General features: G+C 45.4%; 1 protein-coding gene across 5 annotated transcripts in view; it reads left to right on the top strand.

The window, feature by feature from the left end:
• The window catches only part of NSMCE2 (NSE2 (MMS21) homolog, SMC5-SMC6 complex SUMO ligase), a 213,555-nt gene that overhangs the window by 148,291 nt on the left and 47,349 nt on the right, over positions 1-17,915 (top strand). For 2 of the 5 annotated variants that reach the window (XM_084864877.1, XM_084864875.1), the window contains one exon: positions 7,662-16,039. The exons of 2 other annotated variants lie outside the window; for them this stretch is intronic. In XM_084864877.1, coding sequence (XP_084721003.1) covers positions 7,662-7,663 — 2 coding nt within the window. In that variant the 3' untranslated portion in view covers positions 7,664-16,039. Of the gene's footprint in view, positions 1-7,661; positions 16,040-17,915 lie in introns of those variants that run through there. One more of the 5 variants, XR_014793226.1, reaches the window with a different exon arrangement.

Genomic DNA, 17,915 nt, shown 5'->3' with positions numbered 1-17,915 from the left:
GACTCCTTGTAGCCTAAGAAAGTCATGTTTGTATCGTGGCTCTCATCCCCTGCCTATCCCAGAACTGCCGGGAATGCTGGTGAGGGGTGGGCTTTTCTCATCTCACTACCTGTGCGCCTCCTTTGTAGGGTTTTATCAAACATGAAAGAAACCTTCAGATAATGAGATCCAGAATTTGCCTCACGCTCTCTGGTGTTGCTCCAAGCCCCGTGTCACTGTTCCGTGACTGCTCCTCCTGCTTTGCACATATTGCTTGACAATTCAAAGCTAGAATGAGTAAAACAAAGTGCCTGGTTAGGGCAGCTTTCTCCTCCGGGAACTTTTCTTCAGTTATGTCTTCACTATATCACTAGTCTCCCTCTGTGGCTTTCTTCTCAGCCTAGAAACCCACTCATCTTTCTGTCTTTCCCTTCCAAATGATTGCCAGATGAGGGAGAGATTGAGATTGTCCTGCATCTAGCAGATGTCCCTTCTCTCACTTCCCCTTCCCGAGCAGCCCTCTTAAAAGAGTGGTCTGATGCCCAGGGACCGCTTCCTCTCTTCATCCTCTCCTTCCCAGGCAGCCTCACCTCTCTCAGACACTCCAAGACGCCTCTCCAGACAGTGTCTCCAGCAACCTGCAGTTTGCAGTTTTTCAGTCCTTATCTTATTGGTCTCTTTGCTTCACTTAAAATGTTTGCCTACTACATTCTCCTAGAAACTCATTGCTCCCTCTTTCATCTCTGTGAGCTTCTTCTTGATCCTCTGCCCACACCTAAAGTACTGTTTTGTAGGATTTTGCTTATGGCCAGCTGCCCTCCTTGATACTGTGTCATTTCGATGGTTACCACGGCTTCCGCTCCCATCCCCACTTTATGCTGCTGAGCGAGAGCCCTGGCTGTAATCTTGTTCTTAATCCTCCTCTTTTTGCTTGGATGTGGCGGCATTGCAGCTTCAGGGTGATTTTTTTCTCCAGAATCAGCTGCTCCTCCTGCTGTCCCTGCCGCAATCAGTGGCTCACCCACTCAAAACAAAACCCTGCAGTCATAATAGGCCAACCTCCTTGCTCCCTCCCAATCATCACATTGCAGTTATTTTGCCTCCTGGCTATTTCTCAGGTTCGTTCTCTCCCCGAACCCTGGTCTTTTCTCCCGGAAATGCCTTTTTTTTTTTTTTAATTGTTTTTTATTTTTCAATGACAGTTGACATTCATTATTACACTAGGGGCCCAGTGCATGAAAATTCATGCACTGAAGAGGGAGGGGGTCGCTCAGCCTGGCCTGCCCTCTCTCACAGTCCAGGAGCTTTTAGGGGCAGGAGGCGCCCCAGTGATCAGGGGAAGGCAAAGCCCCTATCACACCTCTGATGCTGCCACTGCCAGCAGTGCAAGCCTTGGCCGGCCCTGGTTACCTTAGCCATCCGAGGCTTGCCTGCACCTTGGGCTGGCCCTGGGTGGCTGAGGTCTGAGGGGATTGGGAGATTCTGGAAGTAAGCAGGCAAAGCAGGCCCAGCCTTGCCATGCACCTGCCACCCTGGCGGGGGTGAGGGGACTGAGCACTGCCATCTTGTGGCTGTGGGTGCTGCTATCTTTGAGGGCACGGCAGTCAATTAGCATATTCCATCCTTATTGGCTGTGGGTGTTGCCATATTTAGGGTGTGACAGTCAGTTAGCATATACCCTCCTTATTGGCTGTGGGCACTGCCATCTTTGAGGGTGGGGTGGTCAATTAGCATATTCCCTCCTTATTGGCTGTGGGTACCGTCATCTTTGCAACGGTGTGAGAGTGAGTTAACATATTCGCTCTTTATTAGATAGGATTAGTGTCCTGTATGCAGCACAGTGGTAGGACATTTATGTACCTTGTGAAGTTGATTCTCCCTCCCCCCATAAATCTAGTACACTGGGCAACAAGCCTAGTTATTACAGTGTCATACCTGGCAGTTATGGTTGTTTATGTTCTTCCTGCATCTGAAATGCTTTTCTCACTTGTTCCAGTTGTTAAGCTGGCTAGTGTGTTCCTGCTCATTCAGGACTCATTTCAGGCTCTTCTGCCCCTTCACCTTCATGCATGTAGTTTTCTCAACGCTCTGGATACGGTGTGTCTGTCTTCCCTGCGAGGCTCAGCTGTCCGGACAAGTGCTGTCCCCAGTCTTACTCCTCTTTGTGCTCCCAGAGCTACAACAGTACCTGCAACTTACTAAATCCTCAATAAATAGTGGTTGAACTGAATCAAACTTGAGTAATGAGAACGTATGAAAAGCACTGGAAACTGTAGCTTTTGAGGAAAATACAGTCAGTTACCTGAAGCATCTTGTGTGCACAGCTGTTTGAGGACGGCTGGCAGCTGACATGCAGACCCTCTTCACCCTCACGTCTTCACCTTGTACTTGAGCATCTTGTGCTCCTGTCTCTTATCAGTCCTGCCCGGCCTCTGCTCTGATGCTGCCTAACTCCCCTTATTCTCTTGGACTCTGTGCAAAGGCCTGGCTGGGGATCCCTCTCATCCGTGCTGGGATCTCCAGCATGTCTCCTCTCAGAGGGCGTTGTGGTCTCCTCTTTCCTTGCCTGTCTTTCCCAGTAAACTGAGCTCCCCTTACGTTCACAGTGCCTGAGTAATGAAAGAATGCACTTTTAAAGAAGCAAATGTTTGTGGGTGTGTTGATATTGAAATCTCTAGTGTATTATCTCCCCTACCTCTCCCTCCAAATATAAAGCTTAAGTTTCTTTCTTGATAGGGCCCTAAAACCATTTGTTTTAGATGTGTTCCAATTCTGATGTCTCCAGTTAACAGTTGTTAATCAGTCTCGTTGATCAGCTACCGAGCCGAAATCAAAGCATTTTTCATCAAAGCCTTTTTGTTTATGAGTACAAATACACCATTGATGTTTATAAGAAGAATTATTTTCTCCCCTGAATGTTAACTGGCCGCAAAAGCTGGTGGACACATGTGATAGTGTTTTTCACAGGAGTTTAAAGAACGTTGGGCTTTGATGTTCCGCCCTTGAGTGGAAATGGGTCTGCATTATAAAATCACCAGTGAGGACAGTGGGAAACCTCTCCAAGAGCACCTGAGAAGATCGTTAGAATTCCTAAGTGTTAACATCCAACTGAGGCATCACAGGGGTGGGGAGCGTCCGGCTGTGGGCCATATAAGGCCCGAGGAATCGTTTGGCCTGACCTTGCCAAGGCAACTGCAGGCGGGACTGGAAATTCAATAAATCTAGGAGCTTTCTTCATAGCAGCATAAATTTATGTTAGGTGAATTATATTAATTGAATGATGTTATAAATCTCCAAATGGTCCTTGGCAGAATAAAAGACTCCCCAGCCCTGGTTTATAACATACAAAAGTTATCCTATATAATAAAAGCCTAATATGCAAATCAATCAAAAAAACGAAACAACCGGTGGAATGACCAGTCGCTTTGATGCACACTGACCACCAGGGGGCATATGCTCAACGCAGGAGCTGCCCCCATCCCACAGGCCCCAGGCCAGCCAAAGCAGGTGCCATTTGGGGCTCCCCAATCGCCCTGTTAATTGCCCCAAAGAGGGAGGCAACCAGCAGGGGTTGGAGCCGGCCAGAGAGTTGGTGGTGCTAGGCTAGCCAAGGCCAGTGCCAGTGGAACACCCCTCATCTCTCCACCGGTCACCCCACAGATCAGCCATGATCTACGGTCAGGCCTAGGGACCCTACGTATGCACGAATCTCATGCATTGGGCCTCTAGTATGTCTTATATTAAGGTGAATGAGATTAAGTAGAAATCTTTCAGTTAAGACATGGCTGAAAGCAGAATATAGTAACACAAGATAGATTTAGCTACAAAAATTAATAGCTATCAAAAATTAATAGCTATCAATATCTCATGGGGAAAGGGACAAGAACCAGAATGAGAAGCGGGGTCTTGAGGTCTTCATCATTCCATACAGTCTCTCATCTCTCCTTTTCATCCTTGCTTCTTTCTTTCCTCTCTGTGCCAGCTTTCTCAGTATCCATGGCACCTGGTAGAAGATGGCTACCACATAGCACTCTCAGAAGTACATATCCTCTTTCATCTCAACTACAGAGCTCAGACCAAATTAGAATCTCTCAGTTCCAATTCCAGCCTCTCAGAATGGAGAAGTTGGTTGATACAGTATAGGTCAAAGTCTACTGCAATCCAAGCAACTGTGGTCAAGGGGACAGAGCCACGTGATACAAATATGGGTACTTTGTCACCCATATGAATACAAAAGAGGCAGTTCTCAGATTGGCTGGGCTATCATGAGATAGATAGACAACCCCTTCTACCACCAAAAACCAAAGAAGCATGAAGTGATGATACAACATAGTAGCAGCACTCATCCCCACATATATTATTTATAGGCTTTTTACCTGTCTCCACCAAACTGTATGAACCGTGAGGCCAGGTACCATATCCTAATGATGTTTAATTCTCTTGTTCCTGGAGCAGGGCCTGACAAGAGGCATTCAGGGAATATTTATTGGATGAACAAAATCAGATATGAGCTTTGCCTTCATGGGAATTATAGTCTAGTAATGAAATCAGGCGATAAAATAGCAACTAACAAGCTATAATTGTAGTGAGCACTGAGACCATTAAAGAGAGGGAAAAGGAAAAGGAGGTGTTACCAAGCAAGAATAGAAACTTGCAGAAAGTTGTTGATGGTGTTAAAGCCACGGTAGCTGTACAAACTTGGCTTATTTATCCCAAGAGGTTGATGACAGTAATTATAAAGGATTCCATTTACATTTTACTGCATTTGTAACTTTAATACAAAAAAAGTTGTGGTTATATTAAATACAAGGGCTACTTACTAAAAGATTGCTATAAAGAGCTATATGAAAATTATAAGTAAATGTAATCAGTGTTTGCTGATAGCTTTTAATTTTTGCCTGAGAGTTTTAAATTGGTCAGCTCCTCAGAGCTTGATGTAATTATAAAACAATTTTTTGAGATGGTGACTAATTAAGTGCACAGTAAGAGGTATCCCTTGGCCAGCTCTGCAAAGAGATCTGTATTAAGATTACAAATAACACAATGCAGAAGACATCCTCTCAAGAGGAATCCGGCAGGATCAGATAATACACCTGGATATGTTTTGTGGGTATGATTGAGAGATTGTATCTAGTGATCATGGTGATGGTAAAAGAGACTAAGCAGAAGGGATCTGTGAAATGTGTTTTATTAGTATACGTGTTGCCAGTATCTAACAGAGAAAGAACTATTCTGGAAGCAAACCTGATCCGCTAAACAATAATTAGCAAAGCTCTACCTAGCTGTATTAATTAGAGTAACTAACAGGTGCTTCTATATAAACAACTCCAAAACCCCAGTGGCTTATTACTGTGTCTTTTTCCCTTTATAAATTACAGTGTGGTTGGGGGCAGTCTACTCCAGAAAGTTATTTAAGGACCCAGGCTCCTTCCATCTTGTGGCTCCCTCCTCCTGAATCCCCTCCATTCAAATGGGTCCCATGGGGAAAGAGTGAGGTTGGGCCAGATCTAGACAAGGAAATACACATCACTTTCACTCACATTTTATTGGCCAGGACTGAGCCACATGTACCACACCTACCTACAGGGAAGGCTGAAAAAGTAGTTAGGGGTCCAGGAGGAAGAGGAGAATTTCGATATTGGTAAATATTCTCAATGTCTGCCTTACAAGCAATAATAGAGAATCTATGAAAAGGAAAATAGTGTAAAACCTCCCTTTGTATCATCAAGAATTTTGTTGAGAAAATTTCAAATTGTTCCAATTTGTCTTTTACAAAAAACAAACAAAAACACCCATAGTCTAGAATAGAATTTCCCAACCAGGAACTTGGAGAAGAGTTGATTCTATAGTTTTACTTTGATCCGTCTCAGTAGACCTGGTTTGTATTCGGTTCTGTATGTTCCTCTCTATGTTAACAATAGCTATGCCTCAGTTCTGCTTCAGGGGTTCTGCAAATTTGAATTCTACTATAGTAATCGCTTTCACTGTTGAGCAACTTGCTATATTCCAGGCACTCTTCTAGGTGCTCTGTGTCTTCACAGAAATCCCGTGGCACGGATTTCACAAATGGTGAAACTGAAGTATGGAGATGTCAGGTAACTTGTGCCAACCTTAAACAGCTAGTAATAAATGGCAGAAAAGCCAGGCTGGACTAGCTACAAAGCTCATCCTCTTGAACATAAAGCTGTAATATAGGAAAAATAAAACGGCAACCACAATAGACCACCTGGGGATTTCCCGACATTAAATATCAAAGAAGTGGAATGTTGCCTCACCCGCACTCTCAGAGCTGTTGAATATAAATCACTTTGGAAGTGACTGCTGTCCAGGACGGTTCAGATTTTATCAAGGGGGATACAAACCAGGCAGTTGAATAGCATGAATCTTACTGTTATAACCAGCACTGATTAATATTTTAGGGACTTAATTGCATTTCAGATGCCCCTGATTTCGTGTGGTAAAGAGCAGTAGCGGTGCCCTAGCCCGTTTGGCTCAATGGGTAGAGTGTCAGCCTGCAGACTGAAGGGTCCCAGGTTTGATCCCTGTCAAGGACAGGTACCTCGGTTGCAGGCTCCTACCCAGCCCAGGCCCCAGTCAGGGTGTGTGCAGGGTGTGTTTCTCTCACATCAATATTTCTCTTTGTCTTTCTCTCTCTCTTCCACTCTCTCCAAAAATCAATGGGAAATTTCGTCGGGTGAGGATTAAAAAAGAGAGAGCTGTAGTGGTGCTGATTATCTTTCTTCAAACAAGGCAAAATATTCTTCATTTGACTTTTATGTATGGTCCCCAATTGATTATTTTTCTTTTAAATATATTGGAATTCAATTCAGGAAATAGTAACTGAGCATTTACTAAGTGGAAAGTTCCATGCTGATTAATGTAGGACTACAAATGGGGGGGGGGGGGGGAGCTTAATCCTCAAGGATACTGAGTAGCAGAAGTAGCAAATGACTGTAAGCATTAGTGAGTTTGCTAAAATTTTTGAAAGCCATTCTCTAGGTCCTGACCTCTTACCTGACAGGTGTGACTCCCAGAGTGTTGAGAGAGGATGCCGTCGGAATCCTTAAAGAAGCGATTCCTGCTGTAGCTCGTCTGTCATATTTCCTCCTGCCCGATGTGCTAATATGCCTTTTTTAGCAGCATTTTTAGATATAATTCACAATCGACCCATTTAACCTGCACGTTGCAATGATTTTTATTATATTCGCAGAGTAACTATCACCACAATCAATTTTAGAACATTTTAGAAAAGAATCCCTGTATCCATTAGTATTCACTTTCTATTTTCCTCCAAGCCCCCAGCTCTAGGCAACCACTAATCTATTTTCTGTCTGTAGATTTGCCTGTTCTGAACATTTCTTATAAATATGCATTTGTGGCCTTTTGTGACTGGCTTCTCTCACCTAGCATCATGCTTTTAAGGTTCATCCGTGTTGTAGCATGTGAAAGAACTGCTTTCTTTTTAGTGCTACGTAACATTCCACTGTGTGGCTATACCACATGTTATTTATCCATTCATCAGTTGATGGCATTTGAGTTTGTCTGTCTTTTGGCTGCTAAGAGTAATGCTGCTATCAACATTCGTGTACAAGTGGACATATGTTTTTACTTTCATTTCTCGTGGTATATGTCTGGGAGTGCAATTGCTGGTCATATGGTAACTCTATGTTTATCCTTTTTAGGAACTACCAGGCTGTTTTCCAAAGCGACTGCGCCATTTTACATTCCCAGCAGCAGTGTGTGAGGGTTCCAATCTCTCCTCGTCCTCGCCGACACTTGTTGTTATCTGTCTCTTTGATTGTAGCATCCTAGTTGGTGTGAAGTGTTATCTCATTGTTTTGATATGCATTTCCCGTGATGGATTGATATTGTGATATTTATTTTACCAACCTATGTCAAAAGCTTCAATCTGATACTTTCTTATGTGTCTAATGGAAACTCTTGTATTACAGGATTATTTTCTAAAACAAAATCATAGTTCTGTTCAAGACAAATATCATGTGTGGGGTTAGAGTTATACCCAAAAGATCACAAGGGTAAAGGAGTTCATGTCGTGCACTCATCTGGGAGATTTGTTTTGCCCTGTGAAATCATTCTGAGGCCTTTATCTAAGGTACTCAAGTGTGATTATGTGACATTTACTGGATAATCCAGACAGCACTTTGATTAAACCCGCGGTGTGATGTCATCCAGTAAGCCCCGGAGAGTGGAGATGCATGTCTCTGCTGGTTTATCAGTCAAGATTAGCAGTGGTTCATGGCACAGTGAACTTTTTCTCCTCCGTACCCATCAGGCTGTCTCATTGTGGGCCAATAACCTGTCACCTGAAACTGCCTAAAATAGGTTGGGCTTTCTTGAATGCCGTGTGGCTGTGATGACATCGGGTTTGGCTGCAGAAGACGGGAAAGCGCCTTCTCATGGCTTTGGTATGCCTCCATATCCCTTGGTTCCTGTAGAAGCACAGTGATTGTCAGCCCTGTGCTTGTATCTCTAGACTTGAATTCATATCCCTTATACCTCCCATCTCTCCCCTCTGTGGGAGCTCCTGATGCGGTTTTCTTTGTGTGTCTGTCAAAGAAAGAAAAGGATGGGGGCCAGAAGGTGTCAGGGTTTCACCATCTTGATTTCACCAGATAGCAGATACGTAAAAGGAGCCTCCACAAAACCCATTTGGGGAGAAACCAAAACCAAATTAAAAGTTGGTCAGAATTCAGAGGATGCTTTCTTCAGAGAAGGTCTCAGTTTTTCTCAGAAAGTTTCCTCTAAAAGAAACCCTAAGGGAAAACTGATCATCCTCCCCGACCCACAGAGAGAAGACCTCCCAGATCTAGGTTGTCCTCATTGGGCTCAGCACACCTGCCTGCAGTTAGCTCAGCTCTGAGCAGGCTGGCGGACCGAGGAGGGAAGGAGAAGGCCTAAGAGTGGGTAATTAATCCCTTCCCCGTGTATCACATATGTTCCGCCTTAGTTACTCCTTGACTTTTAATATACATTAATGTGGCTTAGTTCCGTGGGGGGGGGTAGGGGATATCAGCTAGTTTTATGGGCAGAGCTTGAATTTTGCCTCCCCAAGTAAAGGAAATCATTAACTATATATATATTTAAGGAGCTGGCTATGTTTGGTTGGTTGGTTAGCTTTAGTAAATTCTATTTTGAGCCTTCTATTAACTAAAATATTATTTGGGCTAAAACTTAAGCATATTGTCGCCCAATGGTAATTGTCGCCTCTAATGCAGACCCTGAATTACTGTGTGACCGGACCCGTGTGCCTTTAGAACTACCCAAGAAGAACTACTAGTAAATGCTGTTTATTGAAGTATTAGTAGGAATTATAGTTTAGATTCTTATTTTTGAAAGTGATTGACCCTTGAGTAGTTATAAAAGTAACAGTATAACTAGTGCTCATCAAGCATGGACGTGTGCTGAGCGGTGTAGTAATGCTGTGCATTGGTGACCTGTGTCTTCTTTTCAGGGCCCTCTGAACTGGGTACCACTAGGGATTATCCCATTTACAACGTGAGCTTTAATGACATTTCATGCTTGCCTTATTCGGAGCTTGTGCCCTGAGCATCTCAACAATCAACTTCCTCTGTGCACGTGGCATATTTACTGAACACTGTGGCCCTCCCTTCCCGGTGCCACTGCACATACTAGAAATGGAGGGGTGTGAGAGAGAAAATGAGTGAGTGAATGAGAGAGAGCATACCTCAAATATTGGTGACTTTTGCAGTAGTAGAGTTTGTTTGTTTGTTGGTTGGTTTGGGGGGAGAGGGGGTCATAGTTGTTTCTGTGAAAGCTTTTAAGATTGCCTTCCCCTCCCTCATGTTGTCGCACATAAGCATGAGGTGAAGACTGCTAGAGAGGAGCCCACCAAGGCTGGTCGTTCCTATTGGGAAATGGCCAAGATGTATCTTTCCTAAAATGAAAACGGATCAGCGATTTTACTTCTTTCCTCTTAGGAAGTCTAAAAAACATTGCTTATACCAGTTTTCCCTCTGAAAACCAAGGACCTCTGATTACTGTTTTGCATAGAAAAGGTAGTGTATATTTAGAAATTAAAGCAGTATTTGCGCTCTGCCTGTAAACCTAGTTATTCGTAGTCAATTAAATTACTATTAACTTTGATTAAATTACTATAATCATTTCACTGGGCCACTTACTATAAGGGAGCCTAAAAATCAAGGAATTAATTAGCATCTCACATTCACTCACACACAGGCACGCCCATTTTAACAGCCTTTATTTCATACCATTCATGCTTTTCAGTCAAGGTAAGTGAGTGTGATGTAATAAAGAACCTGGCAAAAAGCAGCCCTTTATGCTGATATCTTCTCCAGTGTGAGGTGTGTGGAATCGCAGGTAAACCCTGGAGCTTGTCTCACCCAGTGCTCCCTGCCCCGAGGGTAGTGATTCTGACCCACTCTGTACTGCTCACTCAGTAGTCACCGCTGAGGGAGGCACCTCCTGGGATAAGCAGCTCATTCCATTGTCAGGCAGTTCTCAAGGAGGGGAATGATTTTCTGTGTCAAGCCAAATTCTGTGTCCTTTGATGCCTGCTTCTCAATACTAGCACTTCGGCGTGGAATGCAACACAATGAGAACTGGAATGGACTATCTTCATTAACTTGCACTGACTTAGAATCCGCAGAGCAGTTCTGAACTGTTGTGGAGGTTGACTCTATGCTTCATAACACTAGCCCTTGCCGTGGAAGAAAAAGCATGGGCTCTGAAGTCAGACAGAGTGGAAGGAGTGCTGCCTGTGTGCAAGCACTTCAGAAGAGTTTACGCATTCACCCTGGCCGCAGCTCTCTGAAGTGTGTGCTCCATTTTACAGATGAGAAGACTGAGATAGAATTAAGAAACTTACTCAAAATCAGCTGGCCAGTAAGTGTCGGAGCCAGCATTTGGAATCGGGCAGTCTGGCCTCAGAAAGCCTCCTCTCGAGCCCACGGTGATGCTGTCAGCCAGCGCTTCCAATCCCGTGGGTGCGTTAGGAGAGACGGAGTTCCTCAGACTGCCTCCCTTTATCTTCCTCTTCTGTGAAATGGGCCAGTTGTTATAAGAACTAAATGGAATGCCATTGAACACGACCAGTGGTTCTTCATATCCATGGGCTTAGTTTTGGAGGGACTGGGGGTTTCTGTCTTTTTTTGGTGGTTTTGTGTTTTGCTGTGTGTGTGTGTGTGTGTGTATGTGTGTATTAATTTAGGTGCCACCTGCTCTGGAACTTCTGATTCATTTAAATACTTTGTGGTATGTGGTTTGTTGTCACCAGTTTGAGACTCATGTCTACATTGCTTCAGAATAAGCAGGATGTGTTGTGTTTTTTTTAATTAATCTCGATAGCTTCAGCATCGATAGGACTAAGTTTGGGTGATGTTAGTCTCACTTCAAAGTCCCTTAGGGATTGTTCCTCAGATGCTTAAAGTGCGCTTCCCTGCCCAGTGGTTTTGGAAATATCCATCTGCACGCAGACTCAAAGCCCCGTCTGAAGCTGGTAAGAAGGAATGCGTCACTCTTTCCCCTGGTTTGCTAGCTCCTTTGCAGTGACCCAATAAATAGTCTGAAAGTAAGCCCTTGAAAATATTGTTAGCATCCCCTACAAACATTTTGTATTTTTTTAAATCTGTGTGCAGTAGAACGCAAGAGCTTATAAATATTCTCGTCGATACAGCCAATGTGTTGGCTGAATCGAGAGGTAATGACAATTTATTGTTGTGCTGTCTTTTGCAGAGGGGAAAGACCCCTTAGGAAAATGTAAAGACTCCTTGAATACATTTGTGTAATGAGAGTTGAGGGTATTGAATTCATCAAGACCAGGGGAGAACTTTTAGCAGATGGCGAGAGCATTGGGTTTGAAGACTGTTCCACATAATGGTGGCTTTCTTGAACTAGAACTGGGTCCCTTCAAGTGCTGTGCCATTTAGATCTCAGTCTGAGCCGGGTCAAAGGTGACAAGGCAGATTGGGAGATCTCCGAGGTCGTGGTATCGCAGGAGGGCGGTCCAGTCCGTTCCACGGTCAGTTCGGAGCTCCTCTGTTCCTGAGCACAGAGGGTACAAGCATGTGGCCTGGCCCCTCGCCCCGTGTAGGACAGGTAGTGTCCCTGCAGTTCAGCAGGCGTCATGGTGGAGGTCAGAGGCCTAGCCTGGAGGGGGAGGCAGGAGGCCGAGGACAGGGCTGGTCTGAGCAGCTTCAGCGGGGACAGGGTGCTGAAGGATGGATGGGCACTAACGGGGGAAGGAGTGACGGGAGGACATTGTAGCTGACCTCAGTTTCCCCAAACAGCTCTGTAGCATCCTGCCTAACCAGCAGCAGCAGCTCCAAACAGTACGACCCATTGACTTTAAATCCTGTCATCATTTGTTGGAGAAAAAGTCATTTCTGTGTGTCAGTGATCGGCTGGTTTTGTGAAGAATAAGCTGTAAGAAAAACAAAGCAAAACATTTGTGCCTTTCTGTCCCTGAAGTGAACTGTCTGCCTTACCACTTGGTCTGAGCTGCTGCATCATAACTGGAGCAGGATGGGCCGGGGGACCTGCCGGAACCCCAGCAGCAGGGGCCGGCGGAGGAGGCGCTGAGTAAAATCCTGCCTGTATTGCTGGCTTCAGAAAGGACTGCAAAATCAGGGAGAGTCAGACAGTAAATAGCATTCAAAACAGTCATTCGCCTAAGGTAGTAGGGTCAATGGCACATGACATCAGTCTATGGCTCACTACCTTTGTGACCTTCAGCAATTACTTAACCTCTCAGAGCTCGGTTTTCCCTAAAATAAGCGCTGATAATAATACCTCACCACATGGTGAAGGGTGGGGTGAGGATTAAATGAACTAATTTATGGAAGCACTTGGAATAGTTTCTTGTTAGGGGGAGAAGCCAGAGTCCTGGTTCTCTCAGAAGCAGACACAAACTATCAAGACCTCTGCAATTATGTATATTTAGTCCAGAGTCCAGTCTCTAAAGTTATTATTAGTTACAATTATTAGTTACAATTAGTACAAGCTAGTTCATTCATTCAGCACAGACTTGTTGGATGTCTCCTGAGCCAGGCACTATCCCAGCACATCAGACCATGTGGGGCACTAGGTGTATGAGTAAACCTGTGGACTTCTCTGTCATTCCTGCCATAAGCCTGGCATGTGGCAGGAATGACAGAGAAGTCCACATGGAGTGGGTGATGGGGAAGAAAAGCAGGAAGTGAGATCAGAGAGGCGATGAGGGGCAGATCTGGAAGGGCCTCAAAGCTATTGTAAAGACTTTGACTTATACTTTGAGATCAATATGGGGTAAGAATTGAGAGAGGAATTCTAGCAAATACTGCTGATAATTGAGCTTATAGATGTAGCAGGCACTGTGCTAAATGTGTCGCCCCTGTTGTTTGATTTGATCAGATAGAAAAAGCAGATTAGAACAATGATGCAAGGCAAATGACATTGTCCCCAGAGCGGAAACAGACCAGAGGATTAGGGAGCTGGCCTGGGGCAGTAGGCAGGTCCGGGTCTGGGACTCTCAGGATGTTGTTCCAGAATGTAGTGAGTGTAGGAATGTGCTGGCCACTAGGTTGGTTGTAGCAGGACTTGTGGATTCCACTCTACAGGCCCGCTGCTGAGGAGCCGGCAGGAACGTGGCGCCTGTGCAGCCTAAGGACTCTGGACACAGGGATGGAGTGTCTGTGCACCAGCACCACAGGGCTTTCCCCGGGACACTGAGCAGGGGGACCCAGTGGCGAAGCTCCAGCCTCGGGCTCCCAACGTCTTCTGTTTGCCCAACGGACACATGCGATGAGCTCACTCTTTCCACACGTACAGACCCCACTGTTGCTGAGTGCTTTTTTAAGGGCAGGGTAGAATCAGAGCCCAAAATACCACAGGTTCAATTTCCTGTTCCTGACCACACTAGCCCAGAAAATGAGGCAGCTTTCAGAGCAGCTGTCTCCACCCGTGAACCTGCACTTCAGCTTTGACTCAGAGGAGCCTGTGGGAACTGTCAGACTCTTGACTTTGCAAGATGTTGCTCTCAACTGGATGGATACCTGCAAAGTCTGCCTGAATGTGCGTCACCCACTGCCGTGCAGGACGGGGAGGCAAACTAGTCTCGTTGACCATAGATCATTGGTTTTGAAGGAGCAAATGAGCACCTACCCGACAGTCCTCTTAATTCACATTCAACTAATTTGACATTTCTGATGACTATTGAAGGAGCTGAACTGTAAGATAAAGAAGAGGGGCTGTTAATTTCCCCCATAAGTACATGAATTAGCTGCCCATTACATGCAAAGTACAGTGCTAGGTGCTAAGAAGGCAAAGGGTCTCTGCACCCTCTGCTTGGGAAGGACAAGTAATTTACATGGTGCATTCCAAGTGCTCTGTTACCTGTTCCAAACGTTATACACAGATTCATCTGTACATGCTCAGCAAAGACAGAAAGAGAACTGCAGTTTCACAGGACGGGGGATGCGGGGCAGCTCCTTCGGCTGGTGCAGCCAAACAAACAGCCTTCTTTCCAGCACTGAAAGGGACGTTGGCTGTGCTCACTCAACCTTCCTAAGAGATTATCAGTTTGGCTCTGATTATGTGAAATTTCCTTTTGTGCCTTGACTTTTAGAGTTTATTTCTGTAGACAAGAAGGGAATTCATTGCTCTGACAGATGTACAGGCTGGAGTCAAACCCGATTGTGAATGGACAGATGATTTGGCTTCCGTTAGAGGATAACGATTAGCCTTATTTTCTTCATCTGTAAGACAAGAATCATTGTATTTATTTCATTGGCATTGGTGTGATGATTAAGTGAAAAATATAATGGTTCTAACAAGTTATGGGCATAAGTGATAGTTCCCACCGCATTTCTTAAAAATGTGGATGGAGATGTCACCTGTGGGAGCCCATGAACGTTTTCAGGCATCAGAGTGACATGATGGATGTAGGTATTGACAGATGACTTTGGTGTCACTGTGATGTATGGGCTTACGTATTGAGACCTGAAGCCACTAGCAAAAGATGATAGTCCTCTAGATGCAATGAGGGCCTGAATGAGAGCAGGAGCCGTGGAGAAGGGGAAGACAAAGCCAAGTTTCGGAGTCTGAGGAGCCTAATTGATAGACTTGGGGACTCTGATTTCAGAGGGAGCGGAGGGACCATCAGAAGTAAAACATGGCTTTGAGGTTCCAATGGAGGAGGCTGGATGCATGGAGACCGAATGGACTGTGTGGAGAGCACTAAGAGGTGCTGTTGGCTGCAGACTGGAACTGTATGCTGGCTTAGAGCTAAGGAATTTCCTAGATTAGGTGATTTCATCTTCATGACAACTCTGTGGAGTAGTGCTGTGCCTTCTCAGAGAAGTAGAAATCTAAGCTCAGAGAAGCCTGACCATGTACAACTAGAAAATCTGAACATGGACTTGTCTGACACCAAAGTCTCCCGTTAATTGCAGCAGTCAGTGTGCCCTCACTCAGGAGATTGGAAAGATGAAGAGAAAGCTCGGTTCTGGAAACGTTCACTTGAGTGGCTCATGGAAGGCGGGGGAAGCTTGAGGCCAGCTGGAAAATCAGACCTGGAGCTTGGGGGGAAGCTGGGGGAGATATAAAAACTTGGGCGTTGTTGGCATATGGTTGTTGTGGGGGAGTGAATGAGATCACCCAGCAAGGGATGTAGAGTTAAAGAGAAACAGATTCAGAGTACAGGGAAGTTAGAAGGGGGGTGTTCGCCTCATTTAGGAGTATAGAAACACACACCTAGTACAAAGGCCTTTTTCTGACCAAAGGATCGCCTTGTGCTTTGGTATCTAAATTTGCATGGTGCTGATTTCTCATTGGCTAGGTATTGAGCCACTGTGTCAGTCATTGGTAGATGTGGGTTCCCGCCTCCTCTAGTGGAGGGCCATAAATAAAAAAACAATTAACAGCAATAACAAGCCATCATCAGTTACCCTACAGGCTGTGGTTTATTATTGGGTGCTCTTTTAGGGGCCCATATAAGATTGGCACCAAAGCCAGACTCTGGAGTAAAGATCACAGGTCATAATGGGGAATAAGATTATATTAAAAAAAAAAAAAAAAAAAAAACCCAAAAAACTGCTGGGCCTAAAAATAACCATAGATTATATCTTAGAGAAATGCTTGAGCATGATCACAGGAAAATTGAGATAATATATGCGAAGTTGATGTGGTTATGGTTCATGCAGGAAGCTGGGTGTTTGACGTGTGTGAGGCAGGAGTTGTTCATAAGGTCCCTCTGCAGGCCTTTCAGGAGGCCCAGCGCCTCTCAGCCCCGCACGGTGCCTTGTGTCTCAAGTGTTGTGACTTATTTTCCATTGAGCAGCAGATGAAGTAACTGGCTTGCCTGGAGGAGTCATGTTATTAAAAAAGAAAAAAAAAAATCCCACTTATCTTTAAATCACACAGTTGCACTTCACGCAAGACCTAGGTAGTAAGGGAGGCATGCAGGGGGCTGGGGCCACCGAAAAACTGCTGCTTCCACCACCCGCACCATTCTCTCTCTCTCCCTCCCTCTCTCTCTCTCTCTCTCTCTCTCTCTCTCTCTGCCCCTCTCTCCCTCTCCCTCCCCCCCCCTCTTCCCCACAAAGAGTATGTTTGACTGTGTGTGTCTGTGCAGCTCAGTTATACAAATATTCGTCAAATGTGCAGATTGAAATTTCTTAGATTGCTCTCCTGTATGCAGGATTGCTCTGAGACCTGCATACAAGGCGAAAGTAGCACATTTCCATTAGAACAGAAATTCCCAAGCCTTCATATTACACAGTGAGCAGCCCAGTCTCTGGCTGTGGCTGTTACCTTATATCCATTGTGAGAGGTTATCTAGCTAAACGGTTTAGAGCTCAGTACTGGAGCCAGACTGTCTAAGTGTGAATTCCTGTTCCACCCGTCACTAACTGTGACCTTAGGCAAAATACTTAGCCTCTGTGTTGAAGTTTCGACATCTGTAAAATGGGGATAATGATAGCACCTGCGTCCTTGGGGTTGCGTGAGGAATGAATAAGTTAATACATGTAAAGCACTTAGATCTGCACCTGGCAGATAGGTAGTAAGCAGTCTGTAACGGTTAGGTCTTAGTGCCATTCCTGTTAGAGAGCGTGTTCGGATGACAGCCAGGCCGGTGAGGACAGAGATGCCCCAGCCCATTGTAACTCGGTCACAGGTCAGCTCTCCTGTCACTCGGCACGGAGGGAAGAGTCCCAAATCTGTCCCCTCTTCCTCTCTTTTAACAGGAGGATCAGTGGTCCTTGGTAGAACAGGGGTTGTCAATTTCAAGCTGCATAGCCAGAAACAAGGACCTTTCTCTTCTTTAAAATAGACACCCCTTCCCTCAAACACATGCGCAGCGGCTATGTTTAGAACTCTCCCGCGAGCAGTGAGGAGAGCGCTGAGAGCCTGCTGTATGGCGTGATGCCTTGTGCATGATAAGAAGATAGGCAGCCAGCCAGCCAGCCGCCGTGTGGTCTCCCTCTGTACGTGTTGTCAGATCAGCAGGGATTATGGCTCTTTTCTCTCTAGCTGAGCTTTTTTATCCGTCCTGCGGAGCTGCCAGCTGGAGACCCTGGTTGACACATCCCTTGGGTTCCTGGGTCTCGAGCAGCAGCAAAGAACAGAGCCTAGATTTCTAACCAGGAGGCATGAGCGCCAGCCCGGAGTCGTTCAGACCTCATTCTGTGAGGCTACGGCCATCTCCCTCACTGGACGCCTTCCCTCCCCCGCCCTGCGGATCTCATTCTGCCCTCCTTCCAGCGGCAGGCTGCACCCTGGGAAACCGGGCATTGTTCACCGAATAAACTCATCAACTTCTTGGACTAATTTCTCCAACCCCACACAGTAGAGTTATGAAGAGCCTTTGGACCAAGCAATGGTATAATTTACTCCCCGGAGGATGTGTCCATCTTGTTTCCTTTTAACTGCTGAAGGGTTAAGCCATCACTGTGGTCACA

Source organism: Pipistrellus hanaki, assembly GCF_964339955.1.
Source record: "Pipistrellus hanaki genome assembly, chromosome: 17".
Lineage (NCBI taxonomy): Eukaryota > Metazoa > Chordata > Mammalia > Chiroptera > Vespertilionidae > Pipistrellus > Pipistrellus hanaki.
The sequence above is the reverse complement of the archived record's forward strand: the minus strand, read 5'-3'. Positions and strand labels throughout refer to the sequence as shown.